This window comes from Athene cunicularia, assembly GCF_003259725.1.
Source record: "Athene cunicularia isolate RWA chromosome 28 unlocalized genomic scaffold, athCun1 chr28_part2, whole genome shotgun sequence".
Classification (NCBI taxonomy): Eukaryota; Metazoa; Chordata; class Aves; order Strigiformes; family Strigidae; genus Athene; species Athene cunicularia.
Window position 1 is genome coordinate 1,008,474 of NW_020799140.1, and position 20,387 is coordinate 1,028,860.

General features: G+C 49.7%; 1 protein-coding gene across 3 annotated transcripts in view; it reads right to left on the minus strand.

The window, feature by feature from the left end:
* Positions 1-4,491: 4,491 nt before the first annotated feature.
* Positions 4,492-20,387, minus strand: part of REXO1 (RNA exonuclease 1 homolog) — a 42,205-nt gene continuing 26,309 nt past the window's right edge. For all 3 annotated transcript variants that reach the window (XM_026865200.1, XM_026865201.1, XM_026865202.1), the window contains exons 6-16: positions 18,877-19,014; positions 17,763-17,886; positions 16,551-16,664; positions 15,280-15,417; positions 13,331-13,444; positions 12,623-12,696; positions 9,031-9,141; positions 8,553-8,668; positions 8,250-8,388; positions 5,565-5,685; positions 4,492-4,883 (exon numbers count right to left, since the gene is read on the minus strand). In XM_026865200.1, the coding sequence (XP_026721001.1) occupies positions 4,795-4,883; positions 5,565-5,685; positions 8,250-8,388; positions 8,553-8,668; positions 9,031-9,141; positions 12,623-12,696; positions 13,331-13,444; positions 15,280-15,417; positions 16,551-16,664; positions 17,763-17,886; positions 18,877-19,014 (1,278 nt within the window). In that variant the 3' untranslated portion in view covers positions 4,492-4,794. The remainder of the gene's footprint in view (positions 4,884-5,564; positions 5,686-8,249; positions 8,389-8,552; positions 8,669-9,030; positions 9,142-12,622; positions 12,697-13,330; positions 13,445-15,279; positions 15,418-16,550; positions 16,665-17,762; positions 17,887-18,876; positions 19,015-20,387) is intronic.

Below are 20,387 nucleotides of genomic sequence, written 5' to 3' on the forward strand. Positions count from 1 at the left end.
CCCCCCCCCCCCCCCAGCCCTGCCTAACCAGTTGGGTGCTGCCCTCATTCCTGCTCAGCACCCGAACCCTCCTCTTCCTCCTCCTCTGTTCCCGGTCCCTGTGCAGCCACCTCAGGCCAGGGGACAGTGCTGGGAAGGGGACAGGGAGGGTCACTGGTGGGGACTCTGTTTCTCACCCACTGCCAGCCCCTGGTCCCCAATCTGGCCAGTTCCCTTCTCTCACTGGTGGTTGGAGGGTGCAGGAGGACCTGCACCCTGGTCCCCGCAGTGACGTCAGTGTCGCCCCCTCCCTCTGCTGCAGGTTTAGGGCTGCGAACAGGAACCCCCATGTCTGCAGAGCCCCGCAGCCCCCCTGCACTGCAGGGCACTTTGGGGGTCCAGGGCCATGGCGGGGGCACAGGCAGCCCTCGCTGCCACCCTGGGGGAAACTGAGGCACGGAGCAGAGCAGCTGAGGTACCCGGGCTCAGGGCATCGACCCTGGGTCTGGCCAAGCAAAAGGCTGGAGCGAGGAGGAGTGTGGAGGGAACGGATGCGTGGGGGCTGCCACAGGGTCCCTGTCCCCATCGACTGCGGCAGAAAGGGCTTCACTGCATCAGTGTCCCTGCATAAGGAGCTTTCCTGCCTGCACACACAAAGCTATGGGACCCCCAACACATGATGGGTACTCGCCCCCCTGCCTCAGCCCCAGCCCTCGCCTGCCTGGAGGTTCTGGACAAACCGCGGTAAAAAGGTTTTAAAAGAGAGAATCGATGACCAGAGTCACCTCTGACCTGCGCCGGGTGGTTCGGTGGCAGGGGGTGACACACAGATGCCCCTTGATGGGGGATGATGCTGCAGGATGAGATGGGCCCTGACGCAAACCCCGGTAGCATCTGCAAATGCAGGGTTACATGTGATGAGCTGCCCGGTCTCAGCTGCAGAAAAAGACCATGAAATGACCCGGACATTAGGAAAAAATGTTTCCCAGCAAGAGTTGTCCGAGAGTGGAGTCAGAGGCGAAGGATCCCAAAAGAGCCAAGGTCGCTGTTTGGGTTGGCGACGCCCCAGTGTCGGCATCTGGGAGATGAGGTTTTCCCAGGGAAAAATGAGTCTGACCTCCCAGACAGATACTGAACACAGACCTGTGGCACCAGCGTCCATCTGTCCACCCGTGTGTCCATCTGCACACCCGAGGGCAGGCGAGCGGCGTTCACCTGCGACCTGGGCTCTTGAAACCCTCAAAACCTGCCGGCCTGACAGTGGGTGACGTGCAAGAGGGGGACGCTGTGGGAGGAGAGGGGTCCCCGCAGGGGAAGGGACGGCACCAGGGAGGTTATGCCAGAGCTCAGGGCACCGGGCCCCTCAAAGGCCCCAGCGGTGGCCGAGAACGCGCCAGCCGCGACTTTTATAGCATTCTAAGTAACCGCTGCCATCACCAAGCCATCACCAGCACGTTAAATAAAACACATTGCCAGTGAGGTCATCTAATAGCCTATTATTTTTTTATTTGAACTTTTTACCTTCACCTCTTCCTCCGTGCTGAATCAGCTCCTTCGCTTGGCACTTTAATTCCTGCCCCATTTGCGAGATTGATACGGGCTCTCCTGGGGAGCCCGGCCAGGCGGTGGGAGGATGCCGAGGCGGGTGCCAGAGCTCCGGGCGGGAGTCAAGAGGAGCTGGGACCTGTCCGGGGGCTCAGGGCACAGCGTGGGGGGCGAGAGAGCTTTGAACATGAGGAAGGATAGGGCCCAGGCCCTGCGGCATCGCCTCATCTCGCAGTCCCAGGGGGTTGGGCTGGACAAGTCACAGTGGTTTCACTCCAGCGGGATGATGTGCCATGGAGAGGGGCACAGACCCTCGAGAGCTGCGAAGAGGCTGGGTTCTGCAAGGAAATAAGAGCGGCTGCGAGTTGAAGGGATGCTCCAGAGCCTGCCCAGGATGGCTGCAACACCCGTCGTCCCCGACCCGGCCCCAGGCAGAGCAGACCCAGACTCAGGAGCATGCGTCTAGTCAACACTCTTTTATTAAAAAAAAAATTACAAAAATGTTACAGGTTACAATAGTTATGTACAACCCAAAAACCTCTTACCAGCCACAGACCTCTGGGTTTTACAGCATTACTGCCCCGGGTGTGGAGGCGAGGGCAGCCTGGGTGGCCGACACCTGCCCCGACCCACGCCGCCAGCGCGGGGGAAGCGGGCTGCCTCCCCACCAACACCCCACGAGACAGGCAACCTTCCCCCCACAACTCCAAAAACCTCATTTTAGGGGGTCCCGGTGGGGAAAGGAAAGGGAAATGACTGAGGTCCCCTGGCCTGGCAGACTCGTGTCTGGAGGAGCACATCCAGCTCCCCGTGCAGGACCCCACACGCCGCAGCCACGTTAGAAACGTGTCGGCTGCTCCAGGGAAGGCAGCTGCGGCGGGAGAGGGCCGGGGAGCTGGGGCTGCTTGTCGAGTAACGGGGGAACCTCGAGGCAAGAAATCGAACGTGGCTGCGCTGTAGAACGGCTGCTCCCGGTTCATTGCGTCGCTGCAGCCAGGCGTGAAGATAAATGGGGGGATAAACATGGGAAAGAGGCAGAAGCGGGAACAAACCTTCCCTCCCTGGTTCGGAAGCACTGAACTTTCTTTCCATCTCTCCCACGGCCTGGGCAGGAACAGCACCCTGTTCCCCACAGGCGATGGGAGAGGGGGACAAGGTGTCCTGAGGCACGGCAGGGAAGGAGGCGGCTGCCATGCTCGGCAAAAGGGGGCTGCAAGGCGAGCAGGACAAGATGTGCCCTGCGGTGCTCTGGGTGAGCAGCAGGCAGCTGCGCGGCCCAAACTTTGGGGTAGCGAACAGGCTGGGAGCCTGTGCCACTGCAGAGGGAACACAGAAGGGCTCAGCGAGGACCGGAGCCCCCGCAGGCCCTGCTCTCCCCGTGGCTTCAGCAGCGCCTGGCGGAGGTCTGGCGCCGGGAGCCACGTCCTCGCCTCCGAGGACAGCAGCGGGACAGGGAAAGACTCCCAGGGCTTGAGCATGTCCCAGCACCCTCCGGCCCGCGCCGAGGGGCCTGAGGACGACACCCCTGCCCAAGACACGCAGCCCAGCCCACACACCTCCCCACCGCCACGGAGGTGGGACAGGTCAGCGGGACATGCCAGGGGACACGTCCCCAAACTGAGGCCAGCACTGCCAGCGACGGTACAAAGGAGCGAGCTAGACCCAGCTCCAGCAGGAACCAAAACCCAGCAGCTCCCCTGTCCCACCGCCACCAGAGCAACACGGCCAGCCCATGCCAGGGCCACGGGGACCAGCACCCCACCAGTCACCGCGGGGAAGCAATGCCAGTCCCGCTGGAGGGGCGAGGCAGTCGCTGCTCTGATAACGGGGCTGAGCTGCTGCCTGGACCTCAGCTAAAAAAACCTCATCCACCAGGGACTATTTCCATCACCTCCGCTGTTCCCCCAGCATCAGCAGAGCCTGGGCAGAGAGAGCCCACCAGAGTCACCCAGTCTGCCTGTGCTCCTGCCCCAGTCACCCCAAGTGCGACAGACACGCTCTTGACAGTTGATTTTGTCCAGGGGGCCAGACAGACAATAACTGAGCATTCTGCTGCTCTTCAAACACCCAAACATGTAAACTAGTTTAGAAGAGTAGTTTTAACCTATTGCTTTTGCTCTTGCCTGCACTGAGTCCCAGCGCTCAGGGACAGACTGGTGAGAATCCTGTAGACTGCTAGGGGTCACCCTTAGGTGCAATCTTGGCTGCACCTACGTCTCCCCAAAAAATTTTGATCCCTACATACAAGCTTGCCAGAGACATGCTGGAAGCTCAGGGTCGGGGGACAGACAGCTTGTCCTAACTTGTAAAGACACGACGCCTGCTCTCACCACCGCCCTCCCCAGCACGGCTCCTCCCCTGGAGGGCTGCAGGTTGCTGCTTGGCTCCGGGAGCCCAATTTGCCCCAGTCCCGCTGTGCCTTGCCTCACTCCTACGCACACAGCTCTGCGAGGTCTGGGCAAGGTCTGACACTTCTGGTTTCCTCCTTTTGCAGCAACTGCAGAGCCAAGACACCAGCCCTCACTGAAGAGATCGCCTGGGTCGCAGCAGGCAGTAACTCCCCTGACCCCATCTCATTCCTCTCTGACCTGCTGCTCCCACCACACGCTTGCTCTGAGAGGCAGCTTCCCTCTCTTGCAGCTCTGGCTTTCTCCTCCACAGTGGGACTGCACCAGGACCTCCTCCTGGATGGCTTGATCCTCAGCTCTCACCACCTCTTGCTCGCCATTCACACGCCAGCTACGCAATCCACTCACTTTACTGCTTCCCGCCCAACCTTCTGCCATTTCCCCCATCTCCAAACACTGCAGGAATCTACCAGTATTGGAGTAAAGAGGCAATTTAAGTTACATTTAAAAAAAAAAAAAAAAAAGAAAAGAAAAATATCTACCTTTAACTGAACCAGAAATATCCTTCTGCACATATCCAACCTACCTCTAATAGCTTCTCCTAGGAACCAAGAAGTTCTCTCTGGTTGCGCTACTCAAAACCACTTTGCCATGCCTACGAGGCAATTGTTGTACCACAGAGTATCCCTCAGGTGGAGTAAAGAGGATCTGAGAGCCACTATCTGGACACAGGGACCTGCAAGCAGTGAGCTGGTGCCGTTCAGCTGCGCCAGCAGCAGTTCCGTAAGTCCCATAGATACCTGCGAGTGCACGGGGAGCCTGGGGTAGCATGCTGCTGCGTACAGGTGGACAGTGTTACTCTGAGCATTTATTGCACTGCTTCAAAGAGGTGGAGGAGGAACAGGAGAGAGAAAAGCGCAAGTCATCGTTTCACTTTAGCATCTTCTTTGATCTTCCAGACCATCAGCTCCATGCAAGCTCTGGCATCCTCGCTGGAGTCGTGCCCTTCCACTGGGGACAGAAAGACAAGGAGGGCAGTCACCACGCCAGCACCCACAGCACAGAGCCCGGGGAGGGGCAGGCTTTGAGATGAGGGTCTGCCTGACAGTGACCGCAGGCACATCTGGGATCACCCCGAGGCACAGCAGTGGATTTGAAGTGGACGAATTTCCACTAAACACATTTTTTTTTTTGCTGGACTTCAGCCTGACACCATTCCCTTGTTTAAGTTAAGGGCCGAAGTCCCGCTAGTCTGCAAGCCCTCAGGCTGTGGAGTAGCAGGTCAGAGAGGCCTCAATTTCCCCAGCATTATGTTTACAACGTGCTCAAGGAAGACAAAAAGGAACATGTCAATCTCAGTTTGCCAGAGAGAAGGGAGGGCATGACACGGCCTTGACAGAGCTACCTCTGGCCTTCTCACAGCACTCCTCTGGCCCCCACTAGGCACAGAGAGGGCAGAAGCAAGTGCTGCTGGCCCTCACTCAGAGCAGAGCTCACACTGAAACTGTCTGTGCAGAGACTTCATATGCTGGGCCACTCACAGCTCCTGCCAGACACTATGCAGGAAGAAAAAAAAAGATTAGGAGTAAGAGGGTTGGGCTTGGGGAGAGCAGAGGAAGGCAGGTCCAAGGAGCCCACATCCAGGTGGAATGGGACGCAAGACCCTCCCTCTCAGCTCCTCCTTGGTCTCACCATTGTCCTGGATGATGCGCTTGAGGTAGTCTGCCATCAGCGTTCGGAGAGCCCGTTTGTAAGGCAAACCCAGCCGGTGGGGAAAGACGATTGCAGTATCCACCACTGTGCCATGGATAAGCTGGAGGGAGGAAGCAGGAAAGGAACATACTTATTTTCCCCTCTCCTACAGGGACAGACACTCCTTAGGGTTAACCATGCTAAAGCAATCTTCTGGTCAGCCTCTCAGGCTGTGTGATGCTGTCACCAAGCTCCAACCCAACCAGTCTTGCAACAGGCTCTGGCTGAATCAAAGATGACTCCCCCTTGAAGGGTGCGTGCTCACAGGCTTCCCAGTGCTCTGCCGGGCAACACACCTGACCTCAAAGCTCTGCCCAGCTGCACATTCAAAGCAGCAGAAATTCAGGGCTGATTCAATTCGTATAACTCAAACGACAGGAGAGGTAATGCTTAACAGCCTGGCCTGGAGAAGGTGGCATACCTCTGAGTGTCTTTGACGATGAAAACCTAAGCCAAGGAACCAGGTGACCCCACAAGGCTTGTAACAGCCTTTCAACTGCTTCTCCAGATGTGGACAGAAGTGGGAAGGATGTGCAAGTCAAAGCTGTACCCAACCCGCTGTACATCACACTGCTTCTATAGAAAAGGCCTGACCTTCAAGGTGCAAACCACCCCGAAAACCTCCCGTCTGTCAGCAATGAGTCAACAGGAAGTTTTTAACCAGCACTGGCTTGGCGAGGATGAAGCAGGACAAGGAGATCTCGTACTCTGGGCACAAGGAACTACACAGTGGGTGAGAGGGAGGCCCTGGCTGGTCCCATGTCTGGGTCAAAGTGCCTGGGCACACAGGAGAGGTTTGCTGTTCTCCAGGTATGAAGTGTCATCACGCTGGAGACACTGAGGATGCTGAACAGGTCAGCTACCACCTACCCTGCACCAAGGGGCCCTGGGGTGGGCCAAAAGGCCTCACCTGACAGAGTCCATAAACAATAAACATCGGGTAAGCTGGCTTTCTTAAAATACTAATTCATTACTCTCAGGCTAAGACAAGATTAATCGTCTGTTGCCAAGAATCCATGTTCAGTGAGAGCTAAAGGAACGTGGATGAAGGCAGTCCCACATCTTGAGTACAGGATTAAAATGTGAGGTCTCAGAGATAAACCTGTATGCCTGACCCAAGGCTCGACACAGGATGACTCAGACAGGACCCTGATAATCCAGTCTCATCTGCCTCGACTCTTCCTAGGCACCAGCTAATGTTGCATGACAATCCGTAACTTCGTCATTAATAGTTTCATAGCCCAGCTCTGTAAATGCCTGAGAACAGCTGCAGTTTAACGGAAACAACCTGCTACGCTCTTCGGAGTATAAAACTGCCAACATTATGGATAATCTCTCCTAGACTGCAGTCAAGTTTGGCATCCACCCAGGCACAATGATAATTACTTATGTAGATCAGGAAGACTGAGGAAACAGGATAATATAGCTTTAAATAAAAACTGAAATGCTATCACCATTTGGAGCTTGCCATGGCCATTAGCGAGATGTCAACTTTACTGCCACAGCCTTCAGACATTACGACTTGACATGCCACCGCCTGTCATGCTCTGCTATATTGCTCTCGGGTTCGTTCTCTTGGCAGTGTCTGCGACGCTAAGAGAAAATCATGCCTCTAAGAGGCCAACACAGTCATCTTGTGCTGATAAAACTCTAAATAATTTTTTTATGATGATGATGAACTCTCAGAGGCCGGGATAAAGGGTGCCATGGAGAGGTAAAGCGCTTTGCAGGCATTAAAACCTCCTGCTTCCAAACCATTGCCGTGAGTTGGCAGCCACAGCTTCTTCATCGAAGATGCTGCGTGATAAAGAATGGCTGGAGGAAGCTCTGGCTTGTGAGCATGGACTAAAGACCAAAGACCCAGTTCCTGCCTGCTGCAAGCTTTTGTGGTGACCCTGGACAAGCCCCTGGGGATTCATGTTCAGAGTGCAAAGGGAGAGGACAGCCCTCCCTCGCAGGACAGCGGAGATGGCAGAGATGTGCAGGGCAGACTGACGAGGGCCAGGCAGGAAACAAGACAGATAAAAGGTCAGAACAGCTTGATCAAAGTAACACCACAAATCACAGCAAACCAGGCAGAGAGCCTCCCTCAGAGAAAACAGACGTTTTAACATTAGAGGAGAAACCACGAGAATTATCTCCAGTCACAGAGACAACAAAGAGGCTTGTGCTGTTTCTGAAACGGCTACTGTGGCCATTCAGAAGGCACAAGGGACTCCAGAGCCTCCCCTGTTCATGCCCTGGCTGAGCACATCTTTGGGCCAAAGGACGGTGACACCAGTGGAGGATTCTTAACTATACGGCAGGGGGGAAAGGCGAGTGATTTGAGATCAGTCCTTCCAACCAGCCCTGCTCCATCCACCCTCCCCAGTCAACTCCAGAGAGGTCTGTCACCCTGGGCAGCACCAGTCACTAAAACCTGGGGTGACACCACGAGTGACACACATGACCCACTCCCTTTGCTCTTCCACCACAGCCAACTTCCCACCAGCTCAGAGACAAGACACGACCTGGATCCTCCTGGTTCTTGGAAATGAAACAGTTCCTACATTTAAAGGAGGCATATAACACACACCAGGGTGAGAAAGAACCAGAGGAGATGTAAACGCAAGACACGCATGTTACCTTTAGTGCAAATAAGTCGCTTTCCAAGCTGTGCCCTATCAATATGGTATCTGCACTGAACATGTTCAGTAGGACGGCCTGGACATCCCGCAGGGTGATACTAGTGTTCTCCAGGTCCTCTTCTGTCACACCTGAGAATCTGCAGAGCAAGCACAGAAAGGGCTGCCTTCACTAAAGGAACACGTCAGGGCCCAAAGCATCTCAGCCATTAGGTCAGTGGAGTTTCAATAAGTGCTCCCGGGCATCCCCCTTCAGCTCCTGATGGCGAGCACAGCCCTCTGACCCAAGGAAGACTGTCCTTACCTGGTGTTATAGTCCACCACCTTGGTGTCCGGTTTGACGAAGGTGTCATAGACCACTTTCAGGTCGGAGTTGATCACAGTTACTCTTGTCAGCTCCAATCCTTGCTTAGTGTAGCACTGCAAGCAAGAGAGCAGACATGAAGAGAAGCGCCTGCCAACCACAGCACGGCGTCAGCGGACCCGTTTGCTGAAGTGCTGCAGCTCCCAAAAGGCAGCGCATCTCGTGTAGCAAGGCCAGTCCACAAACACTGCTGCGTATCGGCCAGACAGCTACAGCTTTTCAAGGGTGCACGCAGTTCCCAAATGAAACACACATTGCTAAAACTAATTTAAATGTACAGGACTAATATCATTTAGAGTCCATGGCAGAAAGGAAAGAAGATGGTAAGGAAAGAGCCTTCCTTCAGCCACTTGTACCACACCCTCAGCCCTCCCCAAAAAGCTTTATTTTGCTTATATTCCCATCATTAGGGACCCACCATTTCACAGTCTAATGCGTAGATTCCAGGGTAGCCATCGGTCGTAGGCAACTTCTCAAAAGTCTTCACAAAGCCATCAAGGCTCTCCTTGCGCCCATCGTGAACATGTTGCTTAAAGAAAGAAAAAAATTTTTAAAATTAAAAAGGGGACAACTGTTGATGGTAAGAGCAAGAATTCAAAAAATCCACTTCGACAGAACCTCTAACTTAAAAAGATTGGGCTTATCATTTCTAAAGGTTAATGAGGACTAAGTTTTGCCTACCAGTTGGTCTGAGAAGTTCACCACAACAAACACAGCCACGCACAACCCTGATTCCAAAGCCAGATCAGGGCTGGTGGCACCATACTGACAGCTCACGTAAGAGCAAGACATCACACATCTAGGGACAAGCAGCTTTCAATTTTCTGAGTAATTCTACTCCAAATTGAAAAGGTCACTGATGTAACTCCAGCTGCTGATTCCTGAATAGCTTGTGGCCAAGACATGCCCAGGTGCAGGATTCTAATGCCAGACATCCCTGTTTGAGCATTAGCATCAGGTGTATCATAGCCCAGAGAGAGCAAGAGAAACTGGAGTAATGAAGTACCAGAAAATGTCAGTGCCAGTACACAAATAAAAGCTACCATATTCCAAAAGCAGAGAGTTTGCAGACAAACAGGAGCTATTGCCTACCAGCACTTGAGGCAATAAATAGAGAGTATTTCCAACCACTCTTCATTATCCCCAGCTAAAGCTCTAGGGTCAACAAGATCCAGCAGAGAAGAGCTCCCTGAGCTATCAGAAAAAAACTCAGGGAGCAATTTCACAAGTGGTTTAAGCCAATGCAAGACTGAGCTGCTGTTGCAACGGGCACTCCCAGTCTCCTTTCCTCCGCAGCCCCAGATCCCACCCGACTCAGTCAGCCTAAAAGACTTCTTTGCAGGGGGAGTTTTAAACTGGATGACTGCACTGATCCGGTTCCCTGCACCCGTGGGGAAGCAGAAACACGTAATCAAGGGCAAGGAAGAGGCTGCGACTGCCCTTTTGCCCACTAACACGGTTTTAGGTCTCAAATTAAACCTGCAGCACCACACCCAGAGGTGACGCTCCCTCCCGTATTCCCCACTGGGGTTGTTCTGTTTAAGTTCTGTCTGTCCCCGCATCTCAGTGTATTTACACCTGGGTACAGCCTCTCTCACCGCCCTTCTCGCAGATCTTGCCCTACAAGGAAACAACCTGTACTCGATCATCTCAGGATGGAAAGGCTGGAGGGATGAAGAACTGAAGCACTTGTAAAGCTAAAACCTGCAGGCAGAGGGATAACCAAAGCAAGAATTTGCATATTTTCCTGCACAGGTTACTACTGCGGGTGCAGCCAGAACTGAATTATCTGAAGTTAAGAGGCAGCTGGGCCAACACCGAATCCAATCTCTCCCTGTACCCACAGCCAGCACTGCTCAAAGGCCACACGGTTTGTTGTTTCCCAGGAGCAAGCAGCCACACTTGTCCATTCTGCATCTGTGCCCAGGAATCTGACTGTTTTCCTACAGAAATGGGTAGAGCAGATTACCAGGCCAACAGAGAGTAAGTGTTCCTCTCTCTTGCAACTTAATTCCTTCCATCCCTCTGTACTACAATGTAACTGGGCAGTGAAGGAAATTAAAAAAACAAACCAAACCACACTATAGGTGTTTTTCTACACTAGTTGATGTTCTGTAACTGTCCGACTCCTCCTTGCTGAGAGGAGGGCAGAAAAGTCGCTTCTGTTTTTCAGACCAGAGAAAGAAGCAGACTCAGTTATCACAAAGAACAGCAGCTCCAGACTGGGGAGCAGCAGGTACGGGCACAGCTCCATCCTGCCATCTCCTGCCACGCTGGCTAACTGCAGCATAACCCAGACAGGCACAGCTCCAGTGCACTCGGAAGAGACACAGAGGTGCCTTTCAAACCAGCTACGGATCTAGTTACTTAGAACAGTTTCTTGCTGCAAATATTTGCCGCTTCCAACGCTCTCCTTCAAAGCTGAAAGATTCTGTGCTTCCAGCAGCCCAAACATCCCAATATCTAATTGCATACTCTCATCCCGAGCAGGCTGCGGATTCCAACCTTAAATCTACCAAAGGATGCTGCGAAACTTGCTCATTTGGATGAAAAAAAATTTTAAAAATTTAAAAAAAAATAAATAAATCAAGAAAGCCTAAACACAAGAGATCTGTAGCAGCACAACAACTAGGAGGCAGATGCAAAAGGACGCCTAAGCCCTGGAGCACTGGCGGCATGCTTCATTGAGTAGGAGACTATTAGAGAGATTGTATGTTTCTTAAAAGGCCATGAGGTTTTATGGTCTACAACAGCCATGCAAAAACATGCGGAGAAGTCATGTTTTTACAGCCCCATCAATTTCTCCAGACTTCCCTGCTAGATGGTTTTTTTTTTTGGAACACTAATTAAAAAGACATCCTAATTTCACAGGAAAAAGAAATAGGAGAAGTAGCAGCCTGCCTGATCCCATCTGTGCTTCAGATTGTACAGGGCAAGCTTTTAGGGTGCCCATACAGACAATTCTTCTTATTTTAACAAGTCTTGGATTTTGCCCCAGCATTCACTTCCCAACTCTGTCTTTTGTCCAGAAGAACCTGCAGCCAGCCTTGCTGGCCTGTTATCACTTGAGGTCTTTCAAAGAGTGGGATAAGAGCATCTCTTATAACAGATAAGCTCTGGGAGCTCCTTCCACTGGACATGACACTTTTAGATCCCCTCTCGCTTGATTCTGCATCATGCCCCTGCGTGGCAGCTGCCAAATAGAAAAATGCCACTGAAAGCAGTGACAAGGAGCGTCCCCAAAGCCCCGAGGAAGAGGCAAAAGACATATTGTTCCCTTCAGTCAACACTTCAAGAGGACCTGTGATGCCAGGCTGGGAAGCCAATTTTTCTCTTGCCTAAGGGAAGAAAAAAAAAAAAAAATCTGTGTAAAGGTATCCCAAACAGCGTTCATCTCTGTATCAAAGGGCCAAAACTCCATTCCTGAGCAGGTTTTCCATTTTGCTTTCTAGAGCTGGGATCCCTTCCCCTAGTCCCTCCTCAAGAGAAGTAATACTTACGAGTTAGAACAGGCTCTTGGGGAAGGTTCCTCCCCTTTATACAACAAATGGCATGCAGTAAACAAAACTAAGAGAAGATTTGGCCTACAGCAGAAAGTTACTTTAGCATGGGCATCTGGGAAAGGAAAAAAAAAAATGGGAAAAAAGTTTTGGCACACTGTTATCAAGGCCCCAAGCCTGCTCATTAGAAGGAAATCCCCTATTTTTCACCTCTTCAGTGCTTCTCTAAAAAAGCCTATAGATGAGCTTTTGCTGGGCAGCTGAATTCACTCGCATTTGCTTAGAACAAATGGAACCACTTCACTCCAGACAGCTGAGTCTCCTCCTTCCTGCCAAACACTGAATTTTCCGACCTTTGCATAGCAGAAGATATTTCAGAAGTACTTGTTTTCCCCCCTTAAGCGAAGCCACCGTTCTTCTAAAGGCTTAAGCCATGATTACACAGCCATCAGCACTGTGAGCAGAGGACAAATGGCATCGAGAATAAAAAGGTGTTGCTCAATAACTTACTTTAGCAACCTGGCAGCCCGGTGAACCCACAGCTCCTGAGCAGCAGCTGTAATGAGTTTCCCATCCACCTGGCACTGAAAGAGCAAGAGGTAAGAGTCAAAAGAGAAGTCCTGTTAACAAGCAAGCTAAACTTTAGCTCTCACATGCAGAGATACCCTGGATGAGCACAGCAACCACGTGTCAAACAAAGGGGAAAAAAAATCAGTATGGATTTGTAGGCAGCAATCTAAAGAGTTTAAATCTCTCACACTCAGCCAAACTCCAGAAGCTACCTGGATGCTTTGGTGGAAAACCACAGCAGAGCTCAGACTAGGTTAGTGTCTTGATGCAAATTCAATCAACACCAGTAAATTCTCCTGGGTAGTGACAGACATGCTCCCAAGTCAGCCTCTTAAAAACACTGAGTTTTTTTTTCAAAAGGCACAGGAAGGTTTGTTTTTTCTTCTACTTTTTTAAAACAAAGATGAACAACCTCTGCTCCAGCCCCAGTGTCACATGTTCGGGACTGTACCACTACTTCCCAGCAGCTCTTTGCAAGGCTATTTCAGCAGCAGCGGGGCCACCCAGTGACAAAACCAGGAACTGTCACAACCTGTGAGCGCAACAAGCCCCAAAATGTTCCACAGCAACTCAAACCCGAGGCAGACTCTGCACCCAGAGCTAGAGCACAGCCAGCATGTGGCTAAGCCCCCTCTGAAGGGCTTGTACCTCTCTGCTTGCGGAGCCTTCCCCAGTGATGGACACACTCCTCTTTGCGAATGCAGTTTCCAGAGGCTGAGACCATGTACTCGGTGCCACAGCGACAACAAATCCTGCAGGAGGCTTTAAGAGAAGAGAGAAGCAAGAGTCAGGTCACTAGAAATCCTGCGCTTGTCAAACTTGGCCAAAGCACAAGTAACTCGGAATCACTCAAGCCCCAAACACCAGTGAAACTTGCCCTGTTCAAAAAGATTCCAAGCGTGGTTTCAAACTCCCATGAAGATACAGTGATCCCTCTGAAAATGTACTGCTGTAGCAAACACAAGACTCCCTCGTGGTTTTGGTGCACAATATCAGCTTCAGCACAGTTCACATCAACATTTGCTGCATTGTTTCCCCATCCACAGCAAATTATTATATTATACTCTAACACAGTTACTTTAAGAAATGGGATAAGTAAGTCATTCTTTGGGCATCATAGCTAATCAAGCCTGTTTTCCAGGGGATCTGCGACTTGTCACTTCCAAATGACGTTTGAGTTCTTCCTAGGCACAGCTAAAGATTCTCCAGCATCTAAACCCAAGAACACTTACAGCACAGCCCGGCCCACCGAGGGGGCAATTACAGAGTCCTCCCTCCTGTCATCTGTGCTCGTACTGCCCGCAATTCAGGGAAGGGAGATGCAAAAAGCCACAGTAAAGGAGTTGACTATCATGCTTCTGATCTCCATGCAATTCCCTGAGTTCTCGTGTGAGCATTTAAGCTGCTAGCACATTCCCAGCTCTGCGGAACACCAGTGTAGACCGGTTTTGACCATGGTGACAGCATTTGTTAATACCAGCAATAGCCTTAATTAACCAAGAACATATTCAAAGATCCTGAAACATCTGCAGGAAACTACAGAAGCAGAACCAGGAACACAATCTCAGAACTGTATGAAGGAGCTGGTGTTAACTGGAGAAAAGGGCTCTAACAAATACAGTACTTGACAGTGTTAATGCAAGGGAGCTTTCCTACGGGTTGCTTCAGCAACAACAGGACAAATGTAGACACAAGGTGTTAACATGGATGAGCACTTAACACACTTCAACAAGGTCTCTCCAAGGAGATGCTCAGAGGAGTGTGGCAAGGCACCTCAAAATATATCCTAAGTATGTGTTTTCTCCCAGCTGCACCACAGCCTGCTCTAATCAGCATTTGAGAAGCATAAATCCTGCTAGAGGAGTTCAGAAAACTCAGACAGAGGATGACTCCATCCTGTTCTGAGGAAACCTGGGGGATTAATTTGTCCAGTTACAAAAAGGGATTTTGGAAACTACTTGGCCCAGCTCTGTCAAGAGATCAAGACGAAAACTGTGCAGACCAAACCAGCCTGGCCCAGCGTCGGCCCATATCCCACCATTAACAGCAGTTCATATGCACCGAGACACAAAAAGGGAAGAGGGCAGCGCCATCAGACGCTGAACAGGAGCCTCTCTCCAACCATTTCCCTTGCAACAGCAGCGGGCAGCCTCCAAGTTAGTGCAGCTCAAAACCTGCACCTGCGAGCAAGTGCAAAACACGTGCCCTCACAGGGGGTGGCCGAAGGCGGCTGGGCCAGGAAGGCAACCTGACCAATTCCTATTCTTTGGCAGCAGCTAGAAATCTCACTCAGCCTCACAGCTCCAGGTGCCACAAAATATAAACCTTGTGTCAAAAAAAACCCATTCCTGTGACACGCAAGCTGAAGAATTTCGTCCTCTAGAAACACATCAGACTTCTGCAGCCACACTCCTCTCCTCCATGACCTGTCTGGAGGTCACAGCCAAGGAGACCCATCACAAAACAGGAGCAAACAGCTCCATGTAGAAACAAAGAACATCCTTAAACAAAAAAAGGCCAGTTGCAAGCAGGACAGGCATCTCCAGTTGTAATGTATCTCGCAAACCTTGCGGAATAAAAGGGACAGCAGGGCTTACAGTCAATCGTTTTCTTCTCCTCTGCAGTGAAGAGGACAGCACGGCCAGGCTTCTCTGGGTGAGGCATGGGGTAACCATTTTCCTTTAGCTGCTCCTCAGTCATGAGATATTCTTTCAGTCGCCGGTACAAGGCAGCTCCTGCACACAAAGACAAAGCTGAAGCCGGATCACTTAAGTAGGGGCTGTTTCTCTTACTGTTTTTTGCTTTATCAAGCCTCCTGGCAGGGACTCTCACTATTTTGAACTTGCTTCCACTGCCTTTGTTCAGGATTGACAGGGAAACAGGTATCGGGGCAGTGTTTTTTAAAAATCTAGTCACAAGCTCTTCAATAACCAGCATTAAGTCTGGAAAACAGACGAAACAGAATTCCTCCAACAGTCTTTTTATTACCAATGTGAGACTTCTCCCATTTTAACGTTTTAAATGCTTTAAATGATCATTTGCAACACAGCCCAAAGAATACCCCTCAAAGACCACCCGCAGCTAGGTAAAAAAATTATCTGAAGCTTTCTTCCTGCTGTTGACTTCAGGCTGCTCATTTCATTTTACAGAATAATTATAAACTTCTTGCGCTCTGCTCAATATCTATTCTTTCACTGCTACTTAAGTTAAACCCTTCCAATATTGCTGCATACCCTTTGATGTTGCTTAGCTGAGCTATACAGGCCCTTTTAAGCTTCCTCCATGTCAATTCCTTCTGCTCTGTGGCCTCCCCGTCTCTCCTCTGATCTCCTCAACAATTTGCCTACATCTCTTGGCAACCAAAATACCCATAACTGATTTCAGCCAACGTGAATAATGCTTGTGGCACAACCCTTTGGCTACGATACGACCTTACTACGACATTCACAAAGGTGAAATTTAGCCCCATAGAGCAGACAGAGATATTTCTAAGTTTGCCTTTTAATCTGATGGGCACATTATAAAGTACTGCTTCGGGGCAAGAAAGTTAAAGTAAAATCCAGACAGAAATAAAAGCCCAGAAGTCAGTAATACCCAAAAACACAAGAGGCAGCTCTGAACAGTTACTGATGCTACACATCAAAGCCACGCAGACTACATCAGTAAGCTCACAGCCCAAAGCAGGGAAGCTGCGCCGTGGCTCTTGTCCCATTCACCAAGCACCTCTGCAGCACGGTGCTGCAGTTAGGTAATAACTCAGATAAATCACAGCACTTCATACACCGGCCAGATCCTGCTCTCCCCAGTCACAGCGTTGCACCTCCAGCTATAATTTACAGGTTACAGCCTTGCAGGAGCAGCGTCTTACCTGTTAAATCCTCTGCTCTCAAGCTCCCTGACCGGTTTAGAGTAAAGCTTGTCTTAGCAGCAAGCTTGCCTCCCAGCACAGCTTCATGGGACACCACCTTCTTGTTACTTGTCTCTGCAGTGAGAAGAGGGAAGAAGCAAAACAGGACAGAGATCAGGTACCCAGCTGGGTAAGTTACTTCAGTCCTAGAGTTTGGAGCATTACACATCGGCAAAAGGAGGACTGCATTTATCCTCTTGAACTCCTGGCCTGCTCCAGAAATTGGCACCTGTAAGGTGGTGGCCTAGCATTTTCATTCCAGCACTATAAGGAGCTTTCTGTTTGCACTGTCAGCCCACCACAACTTTTTTTTTTTTTTTTTTAAGGGCGGTGAGGATGTTTTTACAGTTCCCCTGGAAACTCTGGTAGCTCTACCTGCTTACTCTGCATAGCAAGCCCTCCTACTGACCAAAAGCAAGAGAGGACTAAGCACCGAAGCAACTCAACCCAGTCATGTGCTGCACGGTGGCATCACCCACCCACAGCGAGCAGCTTTGTTGTTAGGTCCCTGCAGACCAGCCTCCCACGCAGAATCTTTCAACTTCTTTTAGAAAGGAGCTTCAGAGCTCTAGAATATGCTCAGCACATCAGATAATGGCAGATAGGTGCTTTTTACTAATCATTAACTGGCAGCCCTCTCCTAGAGGCCAGCCTCCCAAGTTCAGCCGCTCTGACTAATGGCCATGAAGGTAATGAAGACAGAGGGGAGAAAAGGGAAGAGACCAGGAAAAAAAAAATTCACAAGAACAGCACAAATTGATTGTTTAATGTACCCTCTCGAGAGCCAATAATGAAATGTCTTAACCCTCTTCGTTTCTCTCTTGAAGCTTAATGTGTGTAACAGATTTCTGCGGTGATGGACGAGTCTATCACTTTGAAGGCATCATGTGAAAGTTACTCCATTAGCGGGGCTTTTCATTTTAAAGAACTTGTGCTAAAAAAAAAAATCCATGTGGCATTATCTCCATTTAGGTTCAGACAGCCAACAAAGCATTGCAGGACTTGCCTCTTGAAGGCCCATTAAAGCTTGCCAGACTATAAAAAGCTAACTGAAGCTGTTTGCCTTTCAGCATAATGCTTCTGAGAAATGGGTCTGTCTTTTCAACAAGTTTCTCTCCGTGGCTTCTAATCCAAGCAGGGCTCCGATTATTAAACCACAAATGTGGTACGTACTGTTCGTACTGGACGGGGAATTGGGCACTAGGCTTCGGAGCTTCTTTAAGGTGTTCACTGCCACATTCAGGTAGATGTTGCGACTGGTGCTACGTTCATAAGCCACCTTCTCTTCTGACAGAGCCTGCAAACAATGCAATTCATTACTACATACTCTCTTTCCTCTACTGCTTTTGGAGAAAATAAATGTTTGGCTCAAAATACAGAATCCAAGTATGATAGCAAAAAAAAAAATGCCTATCGAGTAATAAAGTGGAACATGGCACAAATACGTACTGCTTCTGGGGCTGCCTTAGGTGAGTAAGAGAAAAAAAAAATAAGCTGTATGTTAAACAAAGTGCTGGAAGAAGCTTTTTCATGTGAAACCTTCCCTGACAGATTAACAAAGCAGTTCTGGAACTGCCTGGGAAGGCCTGTTTTCCCCACTTCAGTGGCAGTGCAAGATCTTAACTGGCAAGAAAAGGAAGTCTGAACTCCTTGGATACAACAGGAACATTCTCTCTAGGGAGCTGTGAAGGTGAAATCCCACAAAAGAAATCCTTGTGGCATCTGCTTTGGTTACAAAACACACCACACGATGTCCCACATGCACCCAGCTAACATCAATGGACAAAGTTTTCCAATAAAACACATTACCCTTCTCAACTCTACTTTTGGAAAGCCTCCTATCCTATTCCCCACTGCTACAAGGCTCCTTAAAAGCCTCACAGTTCATACGCAGCAAGTTTTACCAATTACATCTATCTCAAACACTTACCTCTGCTGAACACTTAGATTCCGGGAGGTGTTTGCTGCTCTAGCAGAAGGAAAGGCCTTTTTGTCCAGCTTGACGTCAGGCACATTCCCCTATGTCCCTCTTCAGGGCTTTTTAATAAGATTGTGCCTGCTTTTCTGATGAAGGGTAAGATGGGATTTCCTACTGGAAACCCCCACTGGAATTATACTTTCTGCTGTCTAGTCTAGAATTATTTAATGCCAGTCCCCTCTGCAGAACTGCATGTGTATGTGTATGTGTTTTCTGGGTTTGCTGCAATTTTAGAAGGTTTTAGCCAAGGCAGAGGATGATGTTCTCTGCTGCAGACTTTATTCATAAGCAGCAAGCATCGGTACAGACCTTGTCAAACGCTTCCTGGGAGGAGGAGCAGAATTTGAGGCACTCATCAATGAAGAGATTGAGATATCTTTGACGAATGTTTGTTGGGACTTTAGCACCAAATTCTGTGGGAATAACAGGCCTCTGTAAGCTGGCGCTCTAGAGATGAGACAGAGAGAGAGAAAGAGGCTATTCAGGGTTTAAGTAGTATGTTGCTTTGAGACTCTCATTTCCTATGTTATTAATAGTGATATGACTTCCTTTCTGAAAATCTGCTCAAAGCTAAACATAACATGCATCGGTTTTGGTACTAAAACCACCACTCGAAGCTTTTGTGTCACCATCAGTATCCGAACTACTTCAAAACCAACCACAGTTCATTACACCACTCATCCAGCAGCCAAGGTCTCCCAGTGACGTTAGTCACAACACTACATTTACACGCACAAGCATTCCAGACCGTGAAAAGAACGACATTTACATCAAGAGATTCAAGATTAGGATGGTACCAAGCACCACACTTCCAACTGGAGACACGAACACATGGCACCGCTTCTGTGCACAACAGATACAGCTTGCTTTTTGGGACTCTGGCTGTAAGGAGAGAACGGGAGGCCCACTCCTGCCAGGCTGGCAGCCAGCTCTATCATCACACTGTCTGTGGGATTCCTGCAGCTCATCAGGATGCTCCTGAAAGGATTCCCCCCTCTTCAATTGAATGACATGTTCTTCAGGCATAAAACCCACATGTTGGACGAAGTTACAACCTACCACTGCAGTTTTCCATTTAACACCAGTTTATCCCCCGAATCACACGTTTTGCCTCTTTTTCAGAGAAGAAACTGTACGTTCACCTCTAAAGCACCCAATGGTTTGTCATTCTTTCTCCATCCCACCCAAGAGATATCCATTAACCAAACCATCTGTTGCAATCTGTAATAAAAACAGCTCTACAGAAGTTATGATCACGTTCAAAGGGGAGCAACCGGTCCCGTCTGGATGAAAGAGGTCCCGTTTTCCTCATGAGACTTCCACTTTGATGTCCTGTTCAAGGGGATTTGGCCCTTTTCATTACATATATTTTTTTTTCTCAACTTCCAATACGCAACCCTTAAGAACCTCTATAACACTGGTAAATATTTTATCCTTTAGTTGTTTCTGTTATTTTTAATCAGCCTCAAGTTATATGTTACTATGGTGGCTTTTTGGGTGGGGAAGGAAGATGACTTCTCACTCTTACAGAAATAATCAGAGCATGCCACGACATATCTTGACACAAGATATCATCACTAAAGTTATCTTTAATCAAATCCTAACACTAACCACCTTCCTTGCCATCAGCTTCTTATGCCATCCACACGCTGCCACATGAGGAACTTTATTTTGAATTGTCTTAGTGAGTAGCGTGTTCCCAGTGCTCATCGGGAGAGACTTCTTTGCTAAGGAACTCACAGCAAAAGTACCCAAAGGCTAGGCAGGTATCCCAGGGGAGGGGCGAAAAAAAAAAAAGAGGCTTTTTCCTCAAATATTAA